The sequence below is a fragment of the Drosophila kikkawai genome, unplaced genomic scaffold (assembly GCF_030179895.1).
Source record: "Drosophila kikkawai strain 14028-0561.14 unplaced genomic scaffold, DkikHiC1v2 scaffold_186, whole genome shotgun sequence".
In the NCBI taxonomy this organism is placed as follows: Eukaryota; Metazoa; Arthropoda; class Insecta; order Diptera; family Drosophilidae; genus Drosophila; species Drosophila kikkawai.
The window spans coordinates 114422-136760 of record NW_027222522.1 but is presented as its reverse complement, the minus strand read 5'-3'; the positions used below and the strand labels follow the sequence as shown (position 1 = coordinate 136760).

The 22339-nt window shown below is 61.7% G+C and overlaps 1 protein-coding gene across 1 annotated transcript; it reads right to left on the bottom strand.

Annotated features, from left to right (window-relative positions):
• Positions 1 to 15600: 15600 nt before the first annotated feature.
• Positions 15601 to 17740, bottom strand: LOC138929408 (gametogenetin-like). Its single transcript, XM_070288841.1, has 2 exons — positions 17665 to 17740; positions 15601 to 17393 (listed from the first exon to the last, which is right to left on the bottom strand). Exons 1-2 carry the CDS (start codon positions 17738 to 17740, stop codon positions 15601 to 15603), a joined length of 1869 nt encoding a protein of 622 aa, XP_070144942.1.
• Positions 17741 to 22339: the final 4599 nt, after the last annotated feature.

Below are 22339 nucleotides of genomic sequence, written 5' to 3'. Positions count from 1 at the left end.
CTCCGGTTCATGGGCGACCTCTTCGGAGATTCACCGGACCAGGACGGCGCGGAGCTGCCGAGGAGATTTTTGGGCCGGGCCCCAGAAACGCTACGCTTCAGCCGAGGTGTCACCGGCAGCAGCACCTAGCCGCCCGGAGATTACGCAGCCGTCGTCGTCCGACGCCGACCTGAAGGGCCGTCGACGAGCCGTCCTCCCTTATCGACGACCGACGAGGACTCTGCAGCCGAAATGCCGCCGGCAGCATCACCTACCCGCCCTCCGCTGCCGACACCAGGCGAATACGACGCCGCCGCTGCCCGGCGGAAAGCCGAGGAGCTGTGCCACGAGCTATGCTCGTCATCCACCGAGCCTCCCCAGTTGGCCGGTCCGGAGCAACACCCGGCCCGTAATCGACCACCGACGCCGGCCCCTGCTCGACGAATCCGCCACGATGGCAGAAGACCGCTCGTCCCAGCACGTCCACGCCGCCGCTTCATCAGCGAGTGGCCCCGATCCATGGACGACCTCTTCGGGGATTCACCGCACCAGGACGGCGCGGAGTTGCTGAGGAGATCTTCGGGCCGGGCCCCAGATACGCTGCACTGCAGCCGTGGTGTCACCGGCAGCAGCACCTAGGCGCCCGGAGGTTACGCAGCCGTCGTCGCCCGACGCCGACCTGAAGGGCCGTCGACGAGCTGCCGCTGCCGACCCCCGGCTAATACGGCGCCGCAGCCCGACGGAAAGCCGAGGAGCTGTGCGACGAGCTGTGCTCGTCATCCACCGAGCCTCCCCAGTCGGCCATTCCGGAGCAACACTCGGCCTGTAATCGACCACCGACGCCGGCACGTCTTCCCCTCCACCGCCAATGGCCCCGGTGCGAGCAGCCGTAGAGTGCTTCGGCGACCTTTCAGCGAATCTGTTCGAGTGGATGGCCAACGAGACCGGAATCAACCACTGACGCCGGCCCCTGCTCGACGAATCCGCCACGATGGCAGAAGACCGCTCGTCCCAGCACGTCCACGCCGCCGCTTCTTCAGCGAGTGGCCCCGGTCCATGGACGACCTCTTTGGGGATTCACCGGACCAGGACGGCGCGGAGTTGCCAACGAGATCTTCGGGCCGGGCCCCAGATACGATGCGCTGCAGCCGAGGTGTCACCGGCAGTAGCACCTAGGCGCCCGGAGGTTACGCAGCCGTCGTCGCCCGACGCCGACCTGAAGGGCCGTCGACGAGCCGTCCTCCCTTATCGACGACCGACAAGGACTCTGCAGCCCAAATGCCGCCGGCAGCAGCACCTAGCCGCCCTCCGCTGCCGACACCCGGCGACTATGTCGCCGCCGCAGCCCGACGGAAAGCCGAGGAGCTGTGTGACGAGCTGTGCTCGTCATCCACCGAGCCTCCCCAGTCGGCCGTCCGGAGCAACACTCGGCCCGTAATCGACCACCGACGCCGGCCCCTGCTCGATGAAGACCGCTCGTCCCAGCACGTCCACGCCGCCGCTTTATCAGCGAGTGGCCCCGGCCCATGGACGACCTCTTCGGTGATTCACCGGACCAGGACGGCGTGGAGTTGCCGAGGAGATCTTCGGTCCGGGCCCAAGAAACGCTGCGCTTCAGCCGAGGTGTCACCGGCAGCAGCACCTAGCCGCACGGAGGTTACGCAGCCGTCGTCGTCCGACGCCGACCTGAAGGGCCGTCGACGAGCCGTCCTCCCTTATCGACGACCGACGAGGACTCTGCAGCCGAAATGCCGCCGGCAGCATCACCTAGCCGCCCTCCGCTGCCGACACCCGGCGAATACGTCGCCGCCGCTGCCAGGCGGAAATCCGAGGAGCTGTGTGACGAGCTGTGCTCGTCATCCACCGAGCCTCCCCAGTCGGCCGTCCGGAGCAACACTCGGCCCGTAATCGACCACCGACGCCGGCCCCTGCTCGATGAAGCCGCCACGATGGCAGAAGACCACTCGTCCCAGCACGTCCACGCCGTCGCTTTATCAGAGAGTGGCCCCGGTTCATGGGCGACCTCTTCGGGGATTCACCGGACCAGGACGGCGCGAAGTTGCTGAGGAGATCTTCGGGCCGGGCCCCAGATACGCTGCGCTGCAGCCGAGGTGTCACCGGCAGCAGCACCTAGCCGCCCGGCAATTACGCAGCCGTCGACGAGCCGTCCTCCCTTATCGACGACCGACGAGGACTCTGCAGCCGAAATGCCGCCGGCAGCATCACCTAGCCGCCCTCCGCTGCCGACCCCCGGCGAATATGCCGCCGCCGCTGCCCGGCGGAAAGCCGAGGAGCTGCGAGTGGCTACTACACTGCCGCATCCACTACCATCCCAAGCCACCCAAGCGCCTGCCAACGGGGAGAAGCAGCCGTCCTCGGACTAGGAGCCACCGCCACTGGCCCCGCTGCGAGCAGCCGTGGAGTACGTCGGCGACCTTCCACCGAATCTGTTCGAGAAGATGGCCAACGAGACCACAATCGACCACCGACGCCGGCCCCTGATCGATGAAGCCGCCACGATGGCAGAAGACCGCTCGTCCCAGCACGTCCACGCCGCCGCTTTATCCGGTTCATGGGCGACCTCTTCGGAGATTCACCGGACCAGGACGGCAAGGAGTTGCCGAGGAGATCTTCGGGCCGGGCCCCAGAAACGCTGCGCTTCAGCCGAGGTGTCACCTACAGCAGCACCTAGCCGCCCGGCAGTTACGCAGCCGTCGACGAGCCGTCCTCCCTTATCGACGACCGACGAGGACTCTGCAGCCGAAATGCCGCCGGCAGCATCACCTAGCCGCCCTCCGCTGCCGACCCCCGGCGAATATGCCGCCACCGCTGCCCGGCGGAAAGCCGAGGAGCTGTGCGACGAGCTGTGCTCGTCATCCACCGAGCCTCCCCAGTCGGCCGTCCGGAGCAACACTCGGCCCGTAATCGACCACCGACGCCGGCCCCTGCTCGACGAATCCGCCACGATGGCAGAAGACCACTCGTCCCAGCACGTCCATGCCGTCGCTTTATCAGAGAGTGGCCCCGGTTCATGGGCGACCTCTTCGGGGATTCACCGGACCAGGACGGCGCGAAGTTGCTGAGGAGATCTTCGGGCCGGGCCCCAGATACGCTGCGCTGCAGCCGAGGTGTCACCGGCAGCAGCACCTAGCCGCCCGGCAGTTACGCAGCCGTCGACGAGCCGTCCTCCCTTATCGACGACCGACGAGGACTCTGCAGCCGAAATGCCGCCGGCAGCATCACCTAGCCGCCCTCCGCTGCCGACCCCCGGCGAATATGCCGCCGCCGCTGCCCGGCGGAAAGCCGAGGAGCTGTGCGACGAGCTGTGCTCGTCATCCACCGAGCCTCCCCAGTCGGCCGGTCCGGAGCAACACTCGGCCCGTAATCGACCACCGACGCCGGCCCCTGCTCGACGAAGCCGCCACGATGGCAGAAGACCGCTCGTCCACGCCGCCGCTTCATTAGCGAGTGGCCTTGGCGTGGGCTCATCACCGCTTCGGCCCGCTACGGATGGAAACCACACCGCCATGTCCACGCCCATCCCAGACTGCCCAAGCGCCAGCTGACGAGGAGAAACCGCCACCCTCGGACCATGAGCCACCACAACTCCACGCCGCCGCTTTATCAGCGAGTGGCCCCGGTCCATGGACGACCTCTTCGGTGATTCACCGGACCAGGACGGCGTGGAGTTGCCGAGGAGATCTTCGGTCCGGGCCCAAGAAACGCTGCGCTTCAGCCGAGGTGTCACCGGCAGCAGCACCTAGCCGCACGGAGGTTACGCAGCCGTCGTCGTCCGACGCCGACCTGAAGGGCCGTCGACGAGCCGTCCTCCCTTATCGACGACCGACGAGGACTCTGCAGCCGAAATGCCGCAGGCAGCATCTCCTAGCCGCCCTCCGCTGCCGACACCCGGCGAATACGTCGCCGCCGCTGCCCGGCGGAAAGCCGAGGAGCTGTGTGACGAGCTGTGCTCGTCATCCACCGAGCCTCCCCACTCGGCCGTCCGGAGCAACACTCGGCCCGTAATCGACCACCGACGCCGGCCCCTGCTCGATGAAGCCGCCACGATGGCAGAAGACCACTCGTCCCAGCACGTCCACGCCGTCGCTTTATCAGAGAGTGGCCCCGGTTCATGGGCGACCTCTTCGGAGATTCACCGGACCAGGACGGCGCGGAGTTGCCGAGGAGATCTTCGGGCCGGGCCCCAGAAACGCTGCGCTTCAGCCGAGGTGTCACCGACAGCAGCAACTAGCCGCCCGGCAGTTACGCAGCCGTCGACGAGCCGTCCTCCCTTATCGACGACCGACGAGGACTCTGCAGCCGAAATGCCGCCGGCAGCATCACCTAGCCGCCCTCCGCTGCCGACCCCCGGCGAATATGCCGCCGCCGCTGCCCGGCGGAAAGCCGAGGAGCTGTGTGACGAGCTGTGCTCGTCATCCACCGAGCCTCCCCAGTCGGCCGTCCGGAGCAACACTCGGCCCGTAATCGACCACCGACGCCGGCCCCTGCTCGATGAAGCCGCCACGATGGCAGAAGACCGCTCTTCCCAGCACGTCCACGCCGCCGCTTTATCAGCGAGTGGCCCCGGTCCATGGACGACCTCTTCGGGGATTCACCGGACCAGGACGGCGCGGAGCTGCCGACTAGATTTTCGGGCCGGGCCCCAGAAACGCTGCGCTTCAGCCGAGGTGTCACTGGCAGCAGCACCTAGCCGCCCGGCAGTTACGCAGCCGTCGACGAGCCGTCCTCCCTTATCGACGACCGACGAGGACTCTGCAGCCGAAATGCCGCCGGCAGCATCACCTAGCCGCCCTCCGCTGCCGACCCCCGGCGAATATGCCGCCGCCGCTGCCCGGCGGAAAGCCGAGGAGCTGTGCGACGAGCTGTGCTCGTCATCCACCGAGCCTCCCCAGTCGGCCGTCCGGAGCAACACTCGGCCCGTAATCGACCACCGACGCCGGCCCCTGCTCGATGAAGCCGCCACGATGGCAGAAGACCACTCGTCCCAGCACGTCCACGCCGTCGCTTTATCAGAGAGTGGCCCCGGTTCATGGGCGACCTCTTCGGGGATTCACCGGACCAGGACGGCGCGAAGTTGCTGAGGAGATCTTCGGGCCGGGCCCCAGATACGCTGCGCTGCAGCCGAGGTGTCACCGGCAGCAGCACCTAGCCGCCCGGCAGTTACGCAGCCGTCGACGAGCCGTCCTCCCTTATCGACGACCGACGAGGACTCTGCAGCCGAAATGCCGCCGGCAGCATCACCTAGCCGCCCTCCGCTGCCGACCCCCGGCGAATATGCCGCCGCCGCTGCCCGGCGGAAAGCCGAGGAGCTGTGCGACGAGCTGTGCTCGTCATCCACCGAGCCTCCCCAGTCGGCCGTCCGGAGCAACACTCGGCCCGTAATCGACCACCGACGCCGGCCCCTGCTCGACGAAGCCGCCACGATGGCAGAAGACCGCTCGTCCACGCCGCCGCTTCATTAGCGAGTGGCCTTGGCGTGGGCTCATCACCGCTTCGGCCCGCTACGGATGGAAACCACACCGCCACGTCCACGCCCATCCCAGACTGCCCAAGCGCCAGCTGACGAGGAGAAACCGCCACCCTCGGACCATGAGCCACCACAACTCCACGCCGCCGCTTTATCAGCGAGTGGCCCCGGTCCATGGACGACCTCTTCGGTGATTCACCGGACCAGGACGGCGTGGAGTTGCCGAGGAGATCTTCGGTCCGGGCCCAAGAAACGCTGCGCTTCAGCCGAGGTGTCACCGGCAGCAGCACCTAGCCGCACGGAGGTTACGCAGCCGTCGTCGTCCGACGCCGACCTGAAGGGCCGTCGACGAGCCGTCCTCCCTTATCGACGACCGACGAGGACTCTGCAGCCGAAATGCCGCAGGCAGCATCACCTAGCCGCCCTCCGCTGCCGACACCCGGCGAATACGTCGCCGCCGCTGCCCGGCGGAAAGCCGAGGAGCTGTGTGACGAGCTGTGCTCGTCATCCACCGAGCCTCCCCAGTCGGCCGTCCGGAGCAACACTCGGCCCGTAATCGACCACCGACGCCGGCCCCTGCTCGATGAAGCCGCCACGATGGCAGAAGACCACTCGTCCCAGCACGTCCACGCCGTCGCTTTATCAGAAAGTGGCCCCGGTTCATGGGCGACCTCTTCGGAGATTCACCGGACCAGGACGGCGCGGAGTTGCCGAGGAGATCTTCGGGCCGGGCCCCAGAAACGCTGCGCTTCAGCCGAGGTGTCACCGACAGCAGCAACTAGCCGCCCGGCAGTAACGCAGCCGTCGACGAGCCGTCCTCCCTTATCGACGACCGACGAGGACTCTGCAGCCGAAATGCCGCCGGCAGCATCACCTAGCCGCCCTCCGCTGCCGACCCCCGGCGAATATGCCGCCGCCGCTGCCCGGCGGAAAGCCGAGGAGCTGTGTGTGAGTGGCCCCGGTTCATGGGCGACCTCTTCGGGGATTCACCGGACCAGGACGGCGCGAAGTTGCTGAGGAGATCTTCGGGCCGGGCCCCAGATACGCTGCGCTGCAGCCGAGGTGTCACCGGCAGCAGCACCTAGCCGCCCGGCAGTTACGCAGCCGTCGACGAGCCGTCCTCCCTTATCGACGACCGACGAGGACTCTGCAGCCGAAATGCCGCCGGCAGCATCACCTAGCCGCCCTCCGCTGCCGACCCCCGGCGAATATGCCGCCGCCGCTGACCGGCGGAAAGCCAAGGAGCTGTGCGACGAGCTGTGCTCGTCATCCACCGAGCCTCCCCAGTCGGCCGGTCCGGAGCAACACTCGGCCCGTAATCGACCACCGACGCCGGCCCCTGCTCGACGAAGCCGCCACGATGGCAGAAGACCGCTCGTCCACGCCGCCGCTTCATTAGCGAGTGGCCTTGGCGTGGGCTCATCACCGCTTCGGCCCGCTACGGATGGAAACCACACCGCCACGTCCACGCCCATCCCAGACTGCCCAAGCGCCAGCTGACGAGGAGAAACCGCCACCCTCGGACCATGAGCCACCACCATTGCTCCCGCTGCGAGTGGCTACTACACTGCCGCATCCACTACCATCCCAAGCCACCCAAGCGCCTGCCAACGGGGAGAAGCAGCCGTCCTCGGACTAGGAGCCACCGCCACTGGCCCCGCTGCGAGCAGCCGTAGAGTACGTCGGCGACCTTCCACCGAATCTGTTCGAGAAGATGGCCAACGAGACCGCAATCGACCACCGACGCCGGCCCCTGCTCGATGAAGCCGCCACGATGGCAGAAGACCGCTCTTCCCAGCACGTCCACGCCGCCGTTTTATCAGCGAGTGGCCCCGGTCCATGGACGACCTCTTCGGGGATTCACCGGACCAGGACGGCGCGGAGCTGCCAACGAGATCTTCGGGCCGGGCCCCAGATACGCTGCGCTGCAGCCGAGGTGTCACTGGCAGAAGCACCTAGCCGCCCGGAGGTTACGCAGCCGTCGTCGTCCGACGCCGACCTGAAGGGCCGTCGACGAGCCGTCCTCCCTTATCGACGACCGACGAGGACTCTGCAGCCGAAATGCCGCCGGCAGCATCACCTAGCCTCCCTCCGCTTCCGACACCCGGCGAATACGTCGCCGCCGCTGCCCGGCGGAAAGCCGAGGAGCTGTGTGACGAGCTGTGCTCGTCATCCACCGAGCCTCCCCAGTCGGCCGTCCGGAGCAACACTCGGCCCGTAATCGACCACCGACGCCGGCCCCTGCTCGACGAATCCGCCACGATGGCAGAAGACCACTCGTCCCAGCACGTCCACGCCGCCGCTTTATCAGCGAGTGGCCCCGGTTCATGGGCGACCTCTTCGGAGATTCACCGGACCAGGACGGCAAGGAGTTGCCGAGGAGATCTTCGGGCCGGGCCCCAGAAACGCTGCGCTTCAGCCGAGGTGTCACCTACAGCAGCACCTAGCCGCCCGGCAGTTACGCAGCCGTCGACGAGCCGTCCTCCCTTATCGACGACCGACGAGGACTCTGCAGCCGAAATGCCGGCGGCAGCATCACCTAGCCGCCCTCCGCTGCCGACCCCCGGCGAATACGCCGCCGCCGCTGCCCGGCGGAAAGCCGAGGAGCTGTGCGACGAGCTGTGCTCGTCATCCACCGTGCCTCCCCAGTCGGCCGGTCCGGAGCAACACTCGGCCCGTAATCGACCACCGACGCCGGCCCCTGCTCGACGAAGCCGCCACGATGGCAGAAGACCGCTCGTCCACGCCGCCGCTTCATTAGCGAGTGGCCTTGGCGTGGGCTCATCGCCGCTTCGGCCCGCTACGGATGGCAACCACACCGCCACGCCCACGCCAATCCCAGACTGCCCAAGCGCCAGCTGACGAGGAGAAACCGCCACCCTCGGACCATGAGCCACCACCATTGCTCCCGCTGCGAGTGGCTACTACACTGCCGCATCCACTACCATCCCAAGCCACCCAAGCGCCTGCCAACGGGGAGAAGCAGCCGTCCTCGGACTAGGAGCCACCGCCACTGGCCCCGCTGCGAGCAGCCGTAGAGTACGTCGGCGACCTTCCACCGAATCTGTTCGAGAAGATGGCCAACGAGACCGCAATCGACCACCGACGCCGGCCCCTGCTCGATGAAGCCGCCACGATGGCAGAAGACCGCTCTTCCCAGCACGTCCACGCCGCCGTTTTATCAGCGAGTGGCCCCGGTCCATGGACGACCTCTTCGGGGATTCACCGGACCAGGACGGCGCGGAGCTGCCAACGAGATCTTCGGGCCGGGCCCCAGATACGCTGCGCTGCAGCCGAGGTGTCACTAGCAGAAGCACCTAGCCGCCCGGAGGTTACGCAGCCGTCGTCGTCCGACGCCGACCTGAAGGGCCGTCGACGAGCCGTCCTCCCTTATCGACGACCGACGAGGACTCTGCAGCCGAAATGCCGCCGGCAGCATCACCTAGCCGCCCTCCGCTGCCGACCCCCGGCGAATATGCCGCCGCCGCTGCCCGGCGGAAAGCCGAGGAGCTGTGCGACGAGCTGTGCTCGTCATCCACCGAGCCTCCCCAGTCGGCCGTCCGAAGCAACACTCGGCCCGTAATCGATCACCGACGCCGGCCCCTGCTCGATGAAGACCGCTCGTCCCAGCACGTCCACGCCGGCGCTTTATCAGCGAGTGGCCCCGGTCCATGGACGACCTCTTCGGTGATTCACCGGACCAGGACGGCAAGGAGTTGCCGAGGAGATCTTCGGTCTGGGCCCAAGAAACGCTGCGCTTCATCCGAGGTGTCACCGGCAGCAGCACCTAGCCGCCCGGAGGTTACGCAGCCGTCGTCGTCCGACGCCGACCTGAAGGGCCGTCGACGAGCCGTCCTCCCTTATCGACGACCGACGAGGACTCTGCAGCCGAAATGCCGCCGGCAGCATCACCTAGCCGCCCTCCGCTGCCGATACCCGGCGAATACGCCGCCGCCGCTGCCCGGCGGAAAGCCGAGGAGCTGTGCGACGAGCTGTGCTCGTCATCCACCGAGCCTCCCCAGTCGGCCGGTCCGGAGCAACACTCGGCCCGTAATCGACCACCGACGCCGGCCCCTGCTCGACGAAGCCGCCACGATGGCAGAAGACCGCTCGTCCACGCCGCCGCTTCATTAGCGAGTGGCCTTGGCGTGGGCTCATCGCCGCTTCGGCCCGCTGCGGATGGCAACCACACCGCCACGTCCACGCCCATCCCAGACTGCCCAAGCGCCAGCTGACGAGGAGAAACCGCCACCCTCGGACCATGAGCCACCACCATTGCTCCCGCTGCGAGTGGCTACTACACTGCCGCATCCACTACCATCCCAAGCCACCCAAGCGCCTGCCAACGGGGAGAAGCAGCCGTCCTCGGACTAGGAGCCACCGCCACTGGCCCCGCTGCGAGCAGCCGTAGAGTACTTCGGCGACCTTCCACCGAATCTGTTCGAGAAGATGGCCAACGAGACCACAATCGACCACCGACGCCGGCCCCTGATCGATGAAGCCGCCACGATGGCAGAAGACCGCTCTTCCCAGCATGTCCACGCCGCCGCTTTATCAGCGAGTGGCCCCGGTCCATGGACGACCTCTTCGGGGATTCACCGGACCAGGACGGCGCGGAGCTGCCGAGGAGATTTTCGGGCCGGGCCCCAGAAACGCTGCGCTTCAGCCGAGGTGTCACTGGCAGCAGCACCTAGCCGCCCGGCAGTTACGCAGCCGTCGACGAGCCGTCCTCCCTTATCGACGACCGACGAGGACTCTGCAGCCGAAATGCCGCCGGCAGCATCACCTACCCGCCCTCCGCTGCCGACCCCCGGCGAATATGCCGCCGCCGCTGCCCGGCGGAAAGCCGAGGAGCTGTGCGACGAGCTGTGCTCGTCATCCACCGAGCCTCCCCAGTCGGCCGTCCGGAGCAACACTCGGCCCGTAATCGACCACCGACGCCGGCCCCTGCTCGATGAAGCCGCCACGATGGCAGAAGACCACTCGTCCTAGCACGTCCACGCCGTCGCTTTATCAGAGAGTGGCCCCGGTTCATGGGCGACCTCTTCGGGGATTCACCGGACCAGGACGGCGCGAAGTTGCTGAGGAGATCTTCGGGCCGGGCCCCAGATACGCTGCGCTGCAGCCGAGGTGTCACCGGCAGCAGCACCTAGCCGCCCGGCAGTTACGCAGCCGTCGACGAGCCGTCCTCCCTTATCGACGACCGACGAGGACTCTGCAGCCGAAATGCCGCCGGCAGCATCACCTAGCCGCCCTCCGCTGCCGACCCCCGGCGAATATGCCGCCGCCGCTGCCCGGCGGAAAGCCGAGGAGCTGTGCGACGAGCTGTGCTCGTCATCCACCGAGCCTCCCCAGTCGGCCGGTCCGGAGCAACACTCGGCTCGTAATCGACCACCGACGCCGGCCCCTGCTCGACGAAGCCGCCACGATGGCAGAAGACCGCTCGTCCACGCCGCCGCTTCATTAGCGAGTGGCCTTGGCGTGGGCTCATCACCGCTTCGGCCCGCTACGGATGGCAACCACACCGCCACGTCCACGCCCATCCCAGACTGCCCAAGCGCCAGCTGACGAGGAGAAACCGCCACCCTCGGACCATGAGCCACCACCATTGCTCCCGCTGCGAGTGGCTACTACACTGCCGCATCCACTACCATCCCAAGCCACCCAAGCGCCTGCCAACGGGGAGAAGCAGCCGTCCTCGGACTAGGAGCCACCGACACTGGCCCCGCTGCGAGCAGCCGTAGAGTACGTCGGCGACCTTCCACCGAATCTGTTCGAGAAGATGGCCAACGAGACCGCAATCGACCACCGACGCCGGCCCCTGCTCGATGAAGCCGCCACGATGGCAGAAGACCGCTCTTCCCAGCACGTCCACGCCGCCGTTTTATCAGCGAGTGGCCCCGGTCCATGGACGACCTCTTCGGGGATTCACCGGACCAGGACGGCGCGGAGCTGCCAACGAGATCTTCGGGCCGGGCCCCAGATACGCTGCGCTGCAGCCGAGGTGTCACTAGCAGAAGCACCTAGCCGCCCGGAGGTTACGCAGCCGTCGTCGTCCGACGCCGACCTGAAGGGCCGTCGACGAGCCGTCCTCCCTTATCGACGACCGACGAGGACTCTGCAGCCGAAATGCCGCCGGCAGCATCACCTAGCCGCCCTCCGCTGCCGACCCCCGGCGAATATGCCGCCGCCGCTGCCCGGCGGAAAGCCGAGGAGCTGTGCGACGAGCTGTGCTCGTCATCCACCGAGCCTCCCCAGTCGGCCGTCCGAAGCAACACTCGGCCCGTAATCGATCACCGACGCCGGCCCCTGCTCGATGAAGACCGCTCGTCCCAGCACGTCCACGCCGGCGCTTTATCAGCGAGTGGCCCCGGTCCATGGACGACCTCTTCGGTGATTCACCGGACCAGGACGGCAAGGAGTTGCCGAGGAGATTTTCGGGCCGGGCCCCAGAAACGCTGCGCTTCAGCCGAGGTGTCACTGGCAGAAGCACCTAGCCGCCTGGAGGATACGCAGCCGTCGTCGTCCGACGCCGACCTGAAGGGCCGTCGACGAGCCGTCCTCCCTTATCGACGAGCGACGAGGACTCTGCAGCCGAAATGCCGCCGGCAGCATCACCTAGCCTCCCTCCGCTGCCGACCCCCGGCGAATACGTCGCCGCCGCTGCCCGGCGGAAAGCCGAGGAGCTGTGTGACGAGCTGTGCTCGTCATCCACCGAGCCTCCCCAGTTGGCCGTCCGGAGCAACACTCGGCCCGTAATCGATCACCGACGCCGGCCCCCGTCGCCGCTGCCCGGCGGAAAGCTGAGGAGCTGTGTGACGAGCTGTGCTTAATTGTTATTGTTTTTTCGAAAAACTCCTTTTTTTTTTTGTCTGTGCTGTAAGGAAGTTTTAAGGCTGGGGTAGGTCTCAGTCTCGTCCAGGTCCTCTATATCAGAAAAATTTATAAAGAAAGACGTGAGATGGTAGTTGTCAGTTACCGGGATACGAAGCCAGAGAAGTGGCTTGTCCGGTCTTTGCAATTGAGCGCAATAATCGGCGGAAGCGCGCTTTGGGTCGGGCCTATAGCAGTCGCTATAGGGAGAACGAGAGAGGGGTCGATTATGGGGACCACCGCTTCCTAGGGCAGAGTTTATGGCCTAAAATCTAGGCATTTTTGGGAAAATATTCTACGTGAGTCATGGCCAGCGTGATTTGGGGTCGTCTTCTATGATATTCAATAATATTCAAATTTGGGGGCGACAATTGTATTTAAGAGAGTTTTCTCGAATTTATTAATTTCTCCCTCATTTAATCCAATTATCCTTCCAGTGTGGGCAGCGTACGGGCTCCCAAAAGTGGCAGTCAGTGGTTAGACTCTCCGCGAGAAAGCAAAATATATTTAAATAAAATTTACTTTAATTTTATAATCAAAGTTTGGAGTTTCATTTCCCCCCGTGTAGGCGAAAACTCAGCCGTTCCCCGCAAAACTATGCCTGAAATCCTCTCCTCGCAAACGCGTGGCCACAGCACTGCGTTAAATAACCGGAGAAATATTTAATTTAATTTGCTGTAATACATTTGCCGCGAAGATAAGGTCCACCCTTTTCGCCGGACTTCGACGTTGTAATAAAATATTTCATTATAAATTCCCAACTGATTTTTATCCTAAGAACGATCGGGGCTGAGCGAAATATATTTTTAATTTATAAATTTCAATGCCGGTTTTGAGAAGTTCGGGTCCACCCTTTTTTTCTCTACATGTCTCGTTTGACAAAAGTTGGCGTAGGTCAAGAGAAATAACAGGGGCGACAGCGAGGGGATTTAGGTTATCAATCGAAATATGTATATATATGTTTTATTGTTAAATTTTCAGGTTTTCCATTCATATTTATTTAGATTGGTTCTGCGCTTTAGTTTTCCTTTTGTTTTCTCATTTTTTTTTCTCTGGGCTTAATTTATAAAATTTTCTCCGCAGGTTAAATTGTTTAAATTTTTTAAATTGTTGTTTAAATTGTTCTAGCCTACTCTAAGTGAATCCGCATCGAGGCCTTTGAGAAATTTCTAAATGCACGTTATTCTCGCTGGCCAGAATGCGGTTCACCCTAATCACTCACCCGTCTCAAATTCCACGCACACACACACGCGCGATGTCTCCAAGTGCTCCGCCGCTGGTCCTGGGCCGGGCACACGCTCTCCGAGATCGCCTGGTTGATCTCCTCCTAGATTGTCGTCAGCCGGTGGCTGGAATCGGGCGCTCCTGATCGCCGCCGCTGTTGGCCTCGCGCGTCGAAGCTGGCTTTCGCATCCCTCCTGGTGGTCTCCTTGGTCACTTGGAACTTCCGCGTCGTCACTCGATGCTCACTGTCCACCGCACATATTTTCCCGCTCGCACTTCTGATTTAGTTCGCCGCCTCCGCAAGAGTGAAAAAATATGCCATGCGTTTTGCAAGTTTCGGCCGCGCTGGTAATTTTCCACTTCTCGAAGTTTCAGTGCATTCCTTCGCTCTCGCTCTTTCATTGGCGCGTGCCAATTTTCGGGGGTTCTTTTGTGCTTGATCGTATGTCCTCTCTCTCTTGCTCCTGCACGGCGCTGGCTCCGTGGCCACTTGTTCGTGGTGAATAACTCTCTGCTCTCCGGGTGTGTTTTTTTGTATTCAATTGTAAGGAAGCGTCTGGGCGGCCGGGGTGATCCTCAGCGGCCCAGAGTCCCCTCACAAAATTTATAATTTGTGAGACACCCAGAACGGAGAAGCGCCAATAATTTTCTGGCCAGCTAGCGGGGAAAATGGGGAAGTAAATATTTGTACGGGATTATTTGGCCAGGGAAAACTGGGCGACCCGGAATAATCCAGCGGTCAAGCGCGCGTCCGCGCCCGGAATTATCCAGCGGCGGGACGAGCGACCCGGAATTATCCAGCGGCCACGCCCACGCCCACGCTCGGATTGATCCAGCAGCGGGGCGCCTTCGGGGCAGGACAAAGGCTCGGAGGAATCCAGCAGCCAAGGCCTGTGTCCACGCTCGGAGGAATCCAGCAGCGGGACCACTGACTCGGAGAAAATCCAGCAGCCAGCCCCGAATCCTCGCCCGGAAGAATCCAGCGCCAGGATTGCTCAGAGGGCTCGGAATGATCCAGCAGCCACGCCCACGCCCACGCTCGGAAGGATCCAGCAGCGCGGCGTCCGTTGGGACAGGACAAAGGCTCGGAGAGATCCAGCAGCCGATGCCTGCGTCCACGCTCGGAAGAATCCAGCAGCGGGACAGTTGGTTCGGAAAAATATCCAGCGACCAACCCCAGATCCTCGCCCGGAAAAATCCAGCGGCGGGATGGCTCTCTGATGGGCAAGGGGGGAAAGGGGGACCGGCGGCCTCGCTGCAAGTCCGGGCTCGGAAAAATCCAGCAGCCACGGGCTCCTGTTCCCGTCCGGCTTTCGCCCGCACCCGGAATTACTCCGGTGCTACGGGGAAAGCAGGAGGGGAATTGGCCACTGCCGGCGAGGGGCGCCGGCCCGCGAACGAAGACAGGGAAAACGCGCAATTTGATTTGGGTACATGTTTTCTAATTGGTAGTTTTATTGATAAAATAATTCTGGCGGCGGGTGTGGGACGAGTTCCCCAATATATTCATACTTAATGGCCGGCGGCCATGCTCACCCTGGCGGGATGTCCTTCGAGGTCCTGCAGGATAATTAGGTCCCGACGCGGACACGCGGTTTTGGCACTTGAACTTTTTCTTACGGAGCGACACGACTTCCGCGATTAAGAATTTTGCGAGGATTAAATTGACCTAATTGCTGCAGTGTGGCCGTGACCTAATTCCTGCCGGCAGCGCTGCCACGATCGATCTTGGCGTTGCCAGAGACTGATACTATCGCCGACAGCGTTGCCACTTGCGCGCGTAACTTCAAAGCTTGTGGTGAACTTCCCTTCGCGGGGTTTATTTGGCTTCATGCCGTTGGCTTCATGCCGGGTGATGTGTGTGTGTGTATGTATGGCTTCATGCCGGGTGTGGGTGTGTGAGTGTGTGTGCTTAGTTGTAGTCTTAATTTTAGATATACTATGTACATGATTAATTCTAAGCTTAAATTGTAGGGTTATTTACATATCTATATATATAAGGTTGTGGCGAAGAGTCGTGTCGTCACACTCCCTCCTTACTTCCGGGTGGGGTGTAGGAAGACCCGGACGTGGTCGTCCCGGTTCAGCTGCACCCGGAATCGCTGACCCTGTTCCTCCTCCAGATAGCGTCGGGCCCTTCGTCTGGCTACTAGGAGTCGCTGCTGGATCCGACTGATGAGCCCGGCGGGTAGCGTGCCGTTGGGCGTGCTCCAGCCGTCGGGAACGGGTAGCCAGCGGGTGTGACCTTGGCGATCGCGGGGTACCTCTTCCTCGGACGAGGATTCGCTTGGGCTATCCGCCCAGGGCGCGCTCCGTCGGCGGCCTCGGCGTGCCGGTGCTGGTGTGGGTGGTCGGTCCCTGGCCGAACGTGGCTCCGGGTTGATTGGCCGAACCGGCCCGGCGGAGGACGAGCCCAGCTCGTCGCTCAGGTCCTCAGCCCTGCGTCGGGCCACTGCAGCGGCGTATTCGCCGGGTGTTGGTAGCGGTGGGCGGCTCGGTACGGCCAAGGCTGGCCTCTCGTTGGCGGAGTCCTCGTCGGTCGTCAAGTCGACGTGTCGGCTTGTCGATGGCCCATCTGCCTGGCGTGGAGCGACGGCGGCGTGGTATCCGCGTGACGTGGTCGGCGGTGACTGGCTCGGTGATGAGGCCGCGCAAGTGGATATCGGGCAGCTGGTAGCATATGGACCCGGCCCGAAAATGTCCTCATACGCCGGCGGCGGGGTGCCCGGCGGTCTAAAAGTTGGCTCGGCGTCGTCGGAGTCGGAGATCTGGATGATCTCGGCCGCCACTCCCTCGTCGCTGGAGATCTCCTCGTAATCCGGAAGGAACTGAGGTGACGGTGTCCGTGGCTCGTCGTCGGATTGGTCGGAGGCGGGGCGCATTGGGAGCTCTACTCCGTCCTCGTCGGGAGACTCCCCGAAAAGGTCCTCCAGATCCAACCCTTCGGCCCCGTGGGCCATCTCCTCCAGCACGTCGGGTGGAAGGTCGCCTAGGCACTCTCGTAGCGCCGCTTCCACCTCGCCGTCTGGTCTGGTGCCGCTGCAGCCTGGACTGCGCGTGTCCCAGGCGTTGTTGGAATCCGGCCGGTGTGCGGGCGCGTCGACGGGCGGGCTGCTCGCGGTGCTTCCCGTGGTGGCTGCCCCTGATTGCCGGCAGGCGTCGTGGACACCCGACCGGTGTGTGGGCGCGTCGATGAGCCGACTGCCCGAGGTGCTGCCCGTGGTGATGGCTTCTGTAGCCTGCTTTTGGGTGGCTTGAGTCGCTGGAGGCTGGGTTGTGGCCGCGCGCAGCGGGACCAAAGGCGGCGGCCCCTGCTCCGCAAGTGGCTGCTTGCCCTGGTCGGCAGGCATGTGAGCGGCCTCGGTTGGCCGTGGTCGTGGTGGGGTGGTGTCCACCCGTATTGGGCCGAATCGATTATCCGGCGGGACGTCGAGCTGCTCCGCGGACGGGATTCGTATGCGGCCTCCGGCCACACTGAGTGGCGCGAGGAGTGAAGGTTGGGGCCGATGCCCCATCTGGAGACCATCCAGCAGCTCCTCAAGGGCGAGCCCCATCCAGGCGTCGTCCCTGGGTGATGACATGGTGCTTGACATCGTGGCGAGATCGTTGGTCCGGGTGGTGGCGATGCGGCCGTGCTCGGGATCGTGGGCGAGATGCGAAGCGCGTGTGTTCAGCGCTGCCGTGCGCTGGATCCTCGAGGATGCGGGCGTGTACTCGCTGGCGGTTGCCTGTGGGCGGTCGGTCGCGTCTCTGTTGCTGTTGCTAGCGATGTTGCTCTGCCGCAGTCTGGTGCACCGTGTGCGTTTGTGCTGCGTGGTGATCGATGTGTCTGTGGAGAGAAAAGAGCAAAAGAGACGGCGTTGTTAGGGGGCGCTTTCGAAGGACCCTACCCAACCGAGAGTTGCTCGATTTCTAAGTTTTTTTTTTTTACGAAAGAGAGGGCACATGTTTCCCCCCTAGGGGGGTAGGAGCGTTGGACAGGCGCGCCTGTCAGCAAGTGGCCCCTCTGAACATGGCCATCTTTCGATCTGGGCGTGGCTTAGTGGCGGCGGCGTGGAGTGGGGCGGTTCTCCCCAGGGCTCGTGTCGGTGGCGTCTGACTTCTTTGGGTTGTGCGTGTCCTCGGCGTGGTCTTCCTCGTTGTCGCTGTGACCGCTCGCGCCTTCGGCGTGGTCATCTGTTTCTCCCAGTCGGTAGGGTTTCAGCTGCCCCAAACTCGCAGTACGACGTCGGCGGCTGCCTGGTACGTGTAGCTGGACGATGTTTGGTGAAGGGAACTTCGCCACTCGGAAGGGTCCCTCGTATCTCGCGGCCAGTTTGGCGGCGAATCCTTCAGCAGCGTTGGAGAGCGCGTGGCGTCTCACCAGCACTAGAGATCCTACAGGCGGCTTCCAAGTCCGTCGGCGCAGATTGTAGTGTCGGCCCTGATCCGTCGTAGCGCGTTCAGCGTTGTCTCGCACCACTCAGAAGATGTCCTTCAGCTGCTGGCTTCGGTCCGTTGGGGCCACCTCTGGGGTGCCTCGTCCTGGTGTGAGCTCGTCGTATAGAGTCCGTGGCAGCCTCGGTTCTCGCCCTTGCGTCAGGAAAGCTGGGCTAAATCCTGTTGTGTCGGAGACACTGCTGTTGATGGCCAGGGAGATTTCCGGCAACAACTGGTCCCATGTGTTCTGCGGGCCTCCATCCAGGTACTGGGCGATCATCGTCTTGATCGTCCTGTTGGCTCTCTCCGTCGGGTTCTGCCTTGGCGTATACGGCGCCGTGTGCTGCAGCTCCATGCCCAGCGATTTGCAGAAGTTCTGGAAAGATCGCCCTGTGAACTGTGTGCCGTTGTCGCAGACGAAGGTCCTCGGCACTCCGAATCTGCTCAGGATCCGTTCCCGAAAGGCGCGTTCAAGCTGTGCTCCAGTGGCTTTCCGCAGTGGCACCAACTCCACCCACTTGCTGAAGTCATCCAGAAACACCAACAGCATGGTGTTGCCTTGCTTCGATCGTGGAAGCGGTCCAACGAAGTCCGCGCAGAGATCCTGGAATGGCTCGTCGACCTGACGGGTGAACATCATCCCCGCAGGTTTCTCCTGGCTTACCTTAAACTTCTGGCAACTCGTACAGTGACGAACATAGCGCGCGACGTCGCGAAATAAACCCGGCCAGTAGTATCGCTGAGCCACGCGATTACTAGTTTTCCGGATTCCCAAGTGTCCGGCGGTGGGATGGTCATGGCATTCCTCGAGGACGCGTTGGCGGTAATCCGACCCAACGCACAGCTTCCATGGCGTGTACTCCTCCTCTTCTGGCTGAAGACCAATGCGGCGATAGAGTTGTCCGTTCTCCTCCCTGTAGTCGGGGAACTTGGCGGGTTCTGTCCGCATCTTCTGGAGCATCTTCCTGATCCAGCGGCAGTTGACTCCTTGTACCTGTACTTGCTGCGCGGTAGGCAGCGGTTGGCGAGAAAGGGCGTCGGCCACAAGATTTTGGGCCCCTTTCCGGTAGTGGACGTCATACTGGTACTGCTGCAACTCGAGAGCCCAGCGTGCAATCCTGCCCGTCGGGTTATCGATCGAATTCAGCCATTTCAGCGAGTGATGATCCGTCACCACGTCGAAACGGTACCCCTCGAGGTAGCATCGCATCTCCTGATTGCCCAGACGATGGCAAGGCACTCCTTCTCCGTAACGGAGTAGTTCCTCTCGGCCGGGTTGAGCCGGCGACTGGCATAAGCGACAACTCTCTCCTGTCCCTCGATGGTCTGCGTCAATACGGCTCCTATTCCGTACTCGCTGGCATCCGTCTGTAAAACGAACTTCTGGCCGAAATCCGGACAGGCCAAGACCGGTGCCTTCGTTAGTAGCGCCTTCAGCTCCTGAAAAGCGTGATCCTGCCTCGATGTCCACTCCCACTTTTGGCCTTTCTTCAGCAACGCGGTCATGGGTTCGACCACGTCGGCGAAGTTTGGAACAAAGCGGCGATACCAGGATGAAATCCCAAGGAACCTCCGGAGCTCCTTTAGGCAAGTTGGTGGCTTCAGCTCGCGGATCGCGGCAACTTTGTCCGGATCTGTATGGATACCCGCTTCGCTGATCACATGTCCCAGGTAGACGATGTGGCGCTGGAAGAAGTGGCACTTCCCTCGATTCAGACGCAAGTTTGCATTGCGCAGGCGTCGGAAGACCTCCTGAAGGTTGGCGACGTGTTCCTCCAGCGTTGAGCCTATGACGATGATATCGTCCAGGTAGGCGAATGCGTGCGGCTCCATGTCGGGCCCGATGACTGTATCCAAAGCGCGCTGGAACGTTGCAGGGGCGGAATGCAGACCGAACGGCATCACCCGCCAGTGGAATAATCCTCTGCCGGGAACGGTGAAAGCCGTACACTCTCGGCTGCCCGGGGCTACTGGTATCTGCCAGTATCCATTCTTCAAGTCCAGCGTCGAGATGAACTTGGCGTTCCGGAGGCGTTCCAGAATCTGGTGAATCCTCGGGAGCGGGTAGGCATCGGGAACCGAGTTTTCGTTGAGTTGACGGTAGTCAACACACATGCGTACGTCTCCGTTTTTCTTCGCTGCAATCACAATGGGCGCGCTGTGCGGACTCTTCGAGGGCTCGATCCGCCCGTCTCGAAGAAGCTCGTCGATCTGCTTGTCGATGATGGCCCTCATGGCCGGGTTCCTCGGGAAGTATCTCTGCTTCAGTGGCCGATCGCTGCGCATGATGATGTAGTGTTCCGCTATGTGGGACACCCCTGAAAGATTCTCGAACAAGGCCAACTCCTTCTCCAGGAAGTCCTCTACCCAGGGCTCTGGGTAGCTGTGGGTCTCGAGCTCTTCCGCCTCGGCTGAATCCTCGCTGATGAAGCTATGCGTAGCTCCAGTATCCAGGGTGGCCACGAATCCTCGCCCTTCCATGGTGATGGCGGCGCGAATCCGTCCCTGACACGGGTTCCTCCTACTGGCTGCGTGGGTTGGACGGGTTCCCCGGGTGATTCCCGGTCACTCGAGGCCCGTTCCCGTTTCCCGATGCTGCACGCCGACAGCAATCGATAGTCCGGGTTCCTCTGCGTCCGCAGTCCCAGCAGAAAATAATGCGGGGGTTCCGGCACTCGGCTGAGAAGTGTCCCGGTTGGCCGCAGTTGCGGCAGGCGTCGCGAAGGTTGACTGGCTCCGATGTGACGAGAGAGGCTGTGCTCTGGCTCCTGTTCGCGTTTCGGCTGGTACCTCCGTTGAAAGGGTTGCCCACTGCCCGGCTTCCGTTCCATAGTTGCGTCTAGCTTCCTGTCGAGGGCTCGGAGAGCGATGATCCTGGCCTCCATTCCGGATGCGCGTCACCTCGTAGTCCACTACCAGGTGGGTCAGCTCCGCCAGGGTGCGGAAATCCTGTCTTCGGGTGAACAGCTGGTACTCCGGCAGCATGTTATCGTAGACTCGCTCCAACTCTCGGTCCGGAGAGAATCCAGCTCGGCACATCTGCAAGCGAAGATCCACTAAGTATTCCTTGAACGGCTCGTTGGGTCGCTGCAGGTGCTTCCGGATCTCGTCCTCCAGTCGCTGATAGTACCGCGGTGGCAGGAAAAAATCTAGAAATTCGCGGCGAACCTCGACCCAGCTGGCTTGCTGGAGTCCGCTCGTGCGGAACCAACTCTCGGCGCGACCGGACAGCAGCACCACCAGGGCTTGAGCCAGATATCTCCGGTCGATCCGGCAGGTATCGGCACGCTCCTCGATGTGCTCAATGAACCCGAGTGGATCCGTCGTTCCGTCGAACGAAAGACCCCACTTCGTCATCCTGTCGATCAGGATGGCTCCCAGGCCGGCGTCGCTAGGGTGATTCCCGGATCTCGGAGGTTCTTCCGCCTTCGGGCGTCGCCCTGTGGCTGGGGAAGTACTACGCGGGAGGAAAAGCGAAGGTGGTACCAACGATGCCGACGTGGTTGGTTCTGGTGATATGAGGGCCGGATCCAAAGGTATGGGTGACTTGACTAATCCATGTGACGCCCATCGTTGCGAAGAAAATGATCAGGGGTACGGCGACCGAGAATTAATTTGCAATGGCACGGTTCACGGAATCGGGTATAATCGCTTTACGTAAAGAATCGAAATTTAATTATACTGTTAATTTTTATTATATTAATTTATTTAATACTTTTATTATTAATTTTTTTCTTTAATTATTTTATTTAATTATTAAATTATTTTATTTTATTTCGTTTAACTATTTTATTTGATTTTATTCGTTGTATTTATTTTATTGTTTATTTAATGTGAGTATTCTTTTTATTCAATTATTTTATTTGATTTCGCTTTGTCAATTATTTTATTTTCTATAATTTTATTATTTTATTATTTGTTTTATTTAACTTTATTATATTTGATTTTATTATTTATTGTTTATTTAATTTTTTTATTATATTTAATTATTTCGTTTGATTTTATTTAACTTTATTATATATGATTTTATTGTTTATTTATTTGATTTTATTATATTTATTATTTTGTTTAATTATTTTATATTATTTTTTTCGATTTTATTTCTGCGTTTTTGAGATCGCGCAGGATCCGCTTTGTTTTGAATCGGCGACAGGATCACGCAGGATCCTCTGGGTACCCGTGGTATATTTTTTTCGTATGAAAGGATCTTCCCGTTGAGTTCTTTGAATGCGACGGCGCAAGAATTTTTCTCGGCACTGTCCTTGAGGGATATTATTAATTTCGGGAAAAATATTCAATTGTCCTCGAAGGATGTTCTTGACCACTGCGGAAGGATCTTAGTCACTGGCGTTTTGC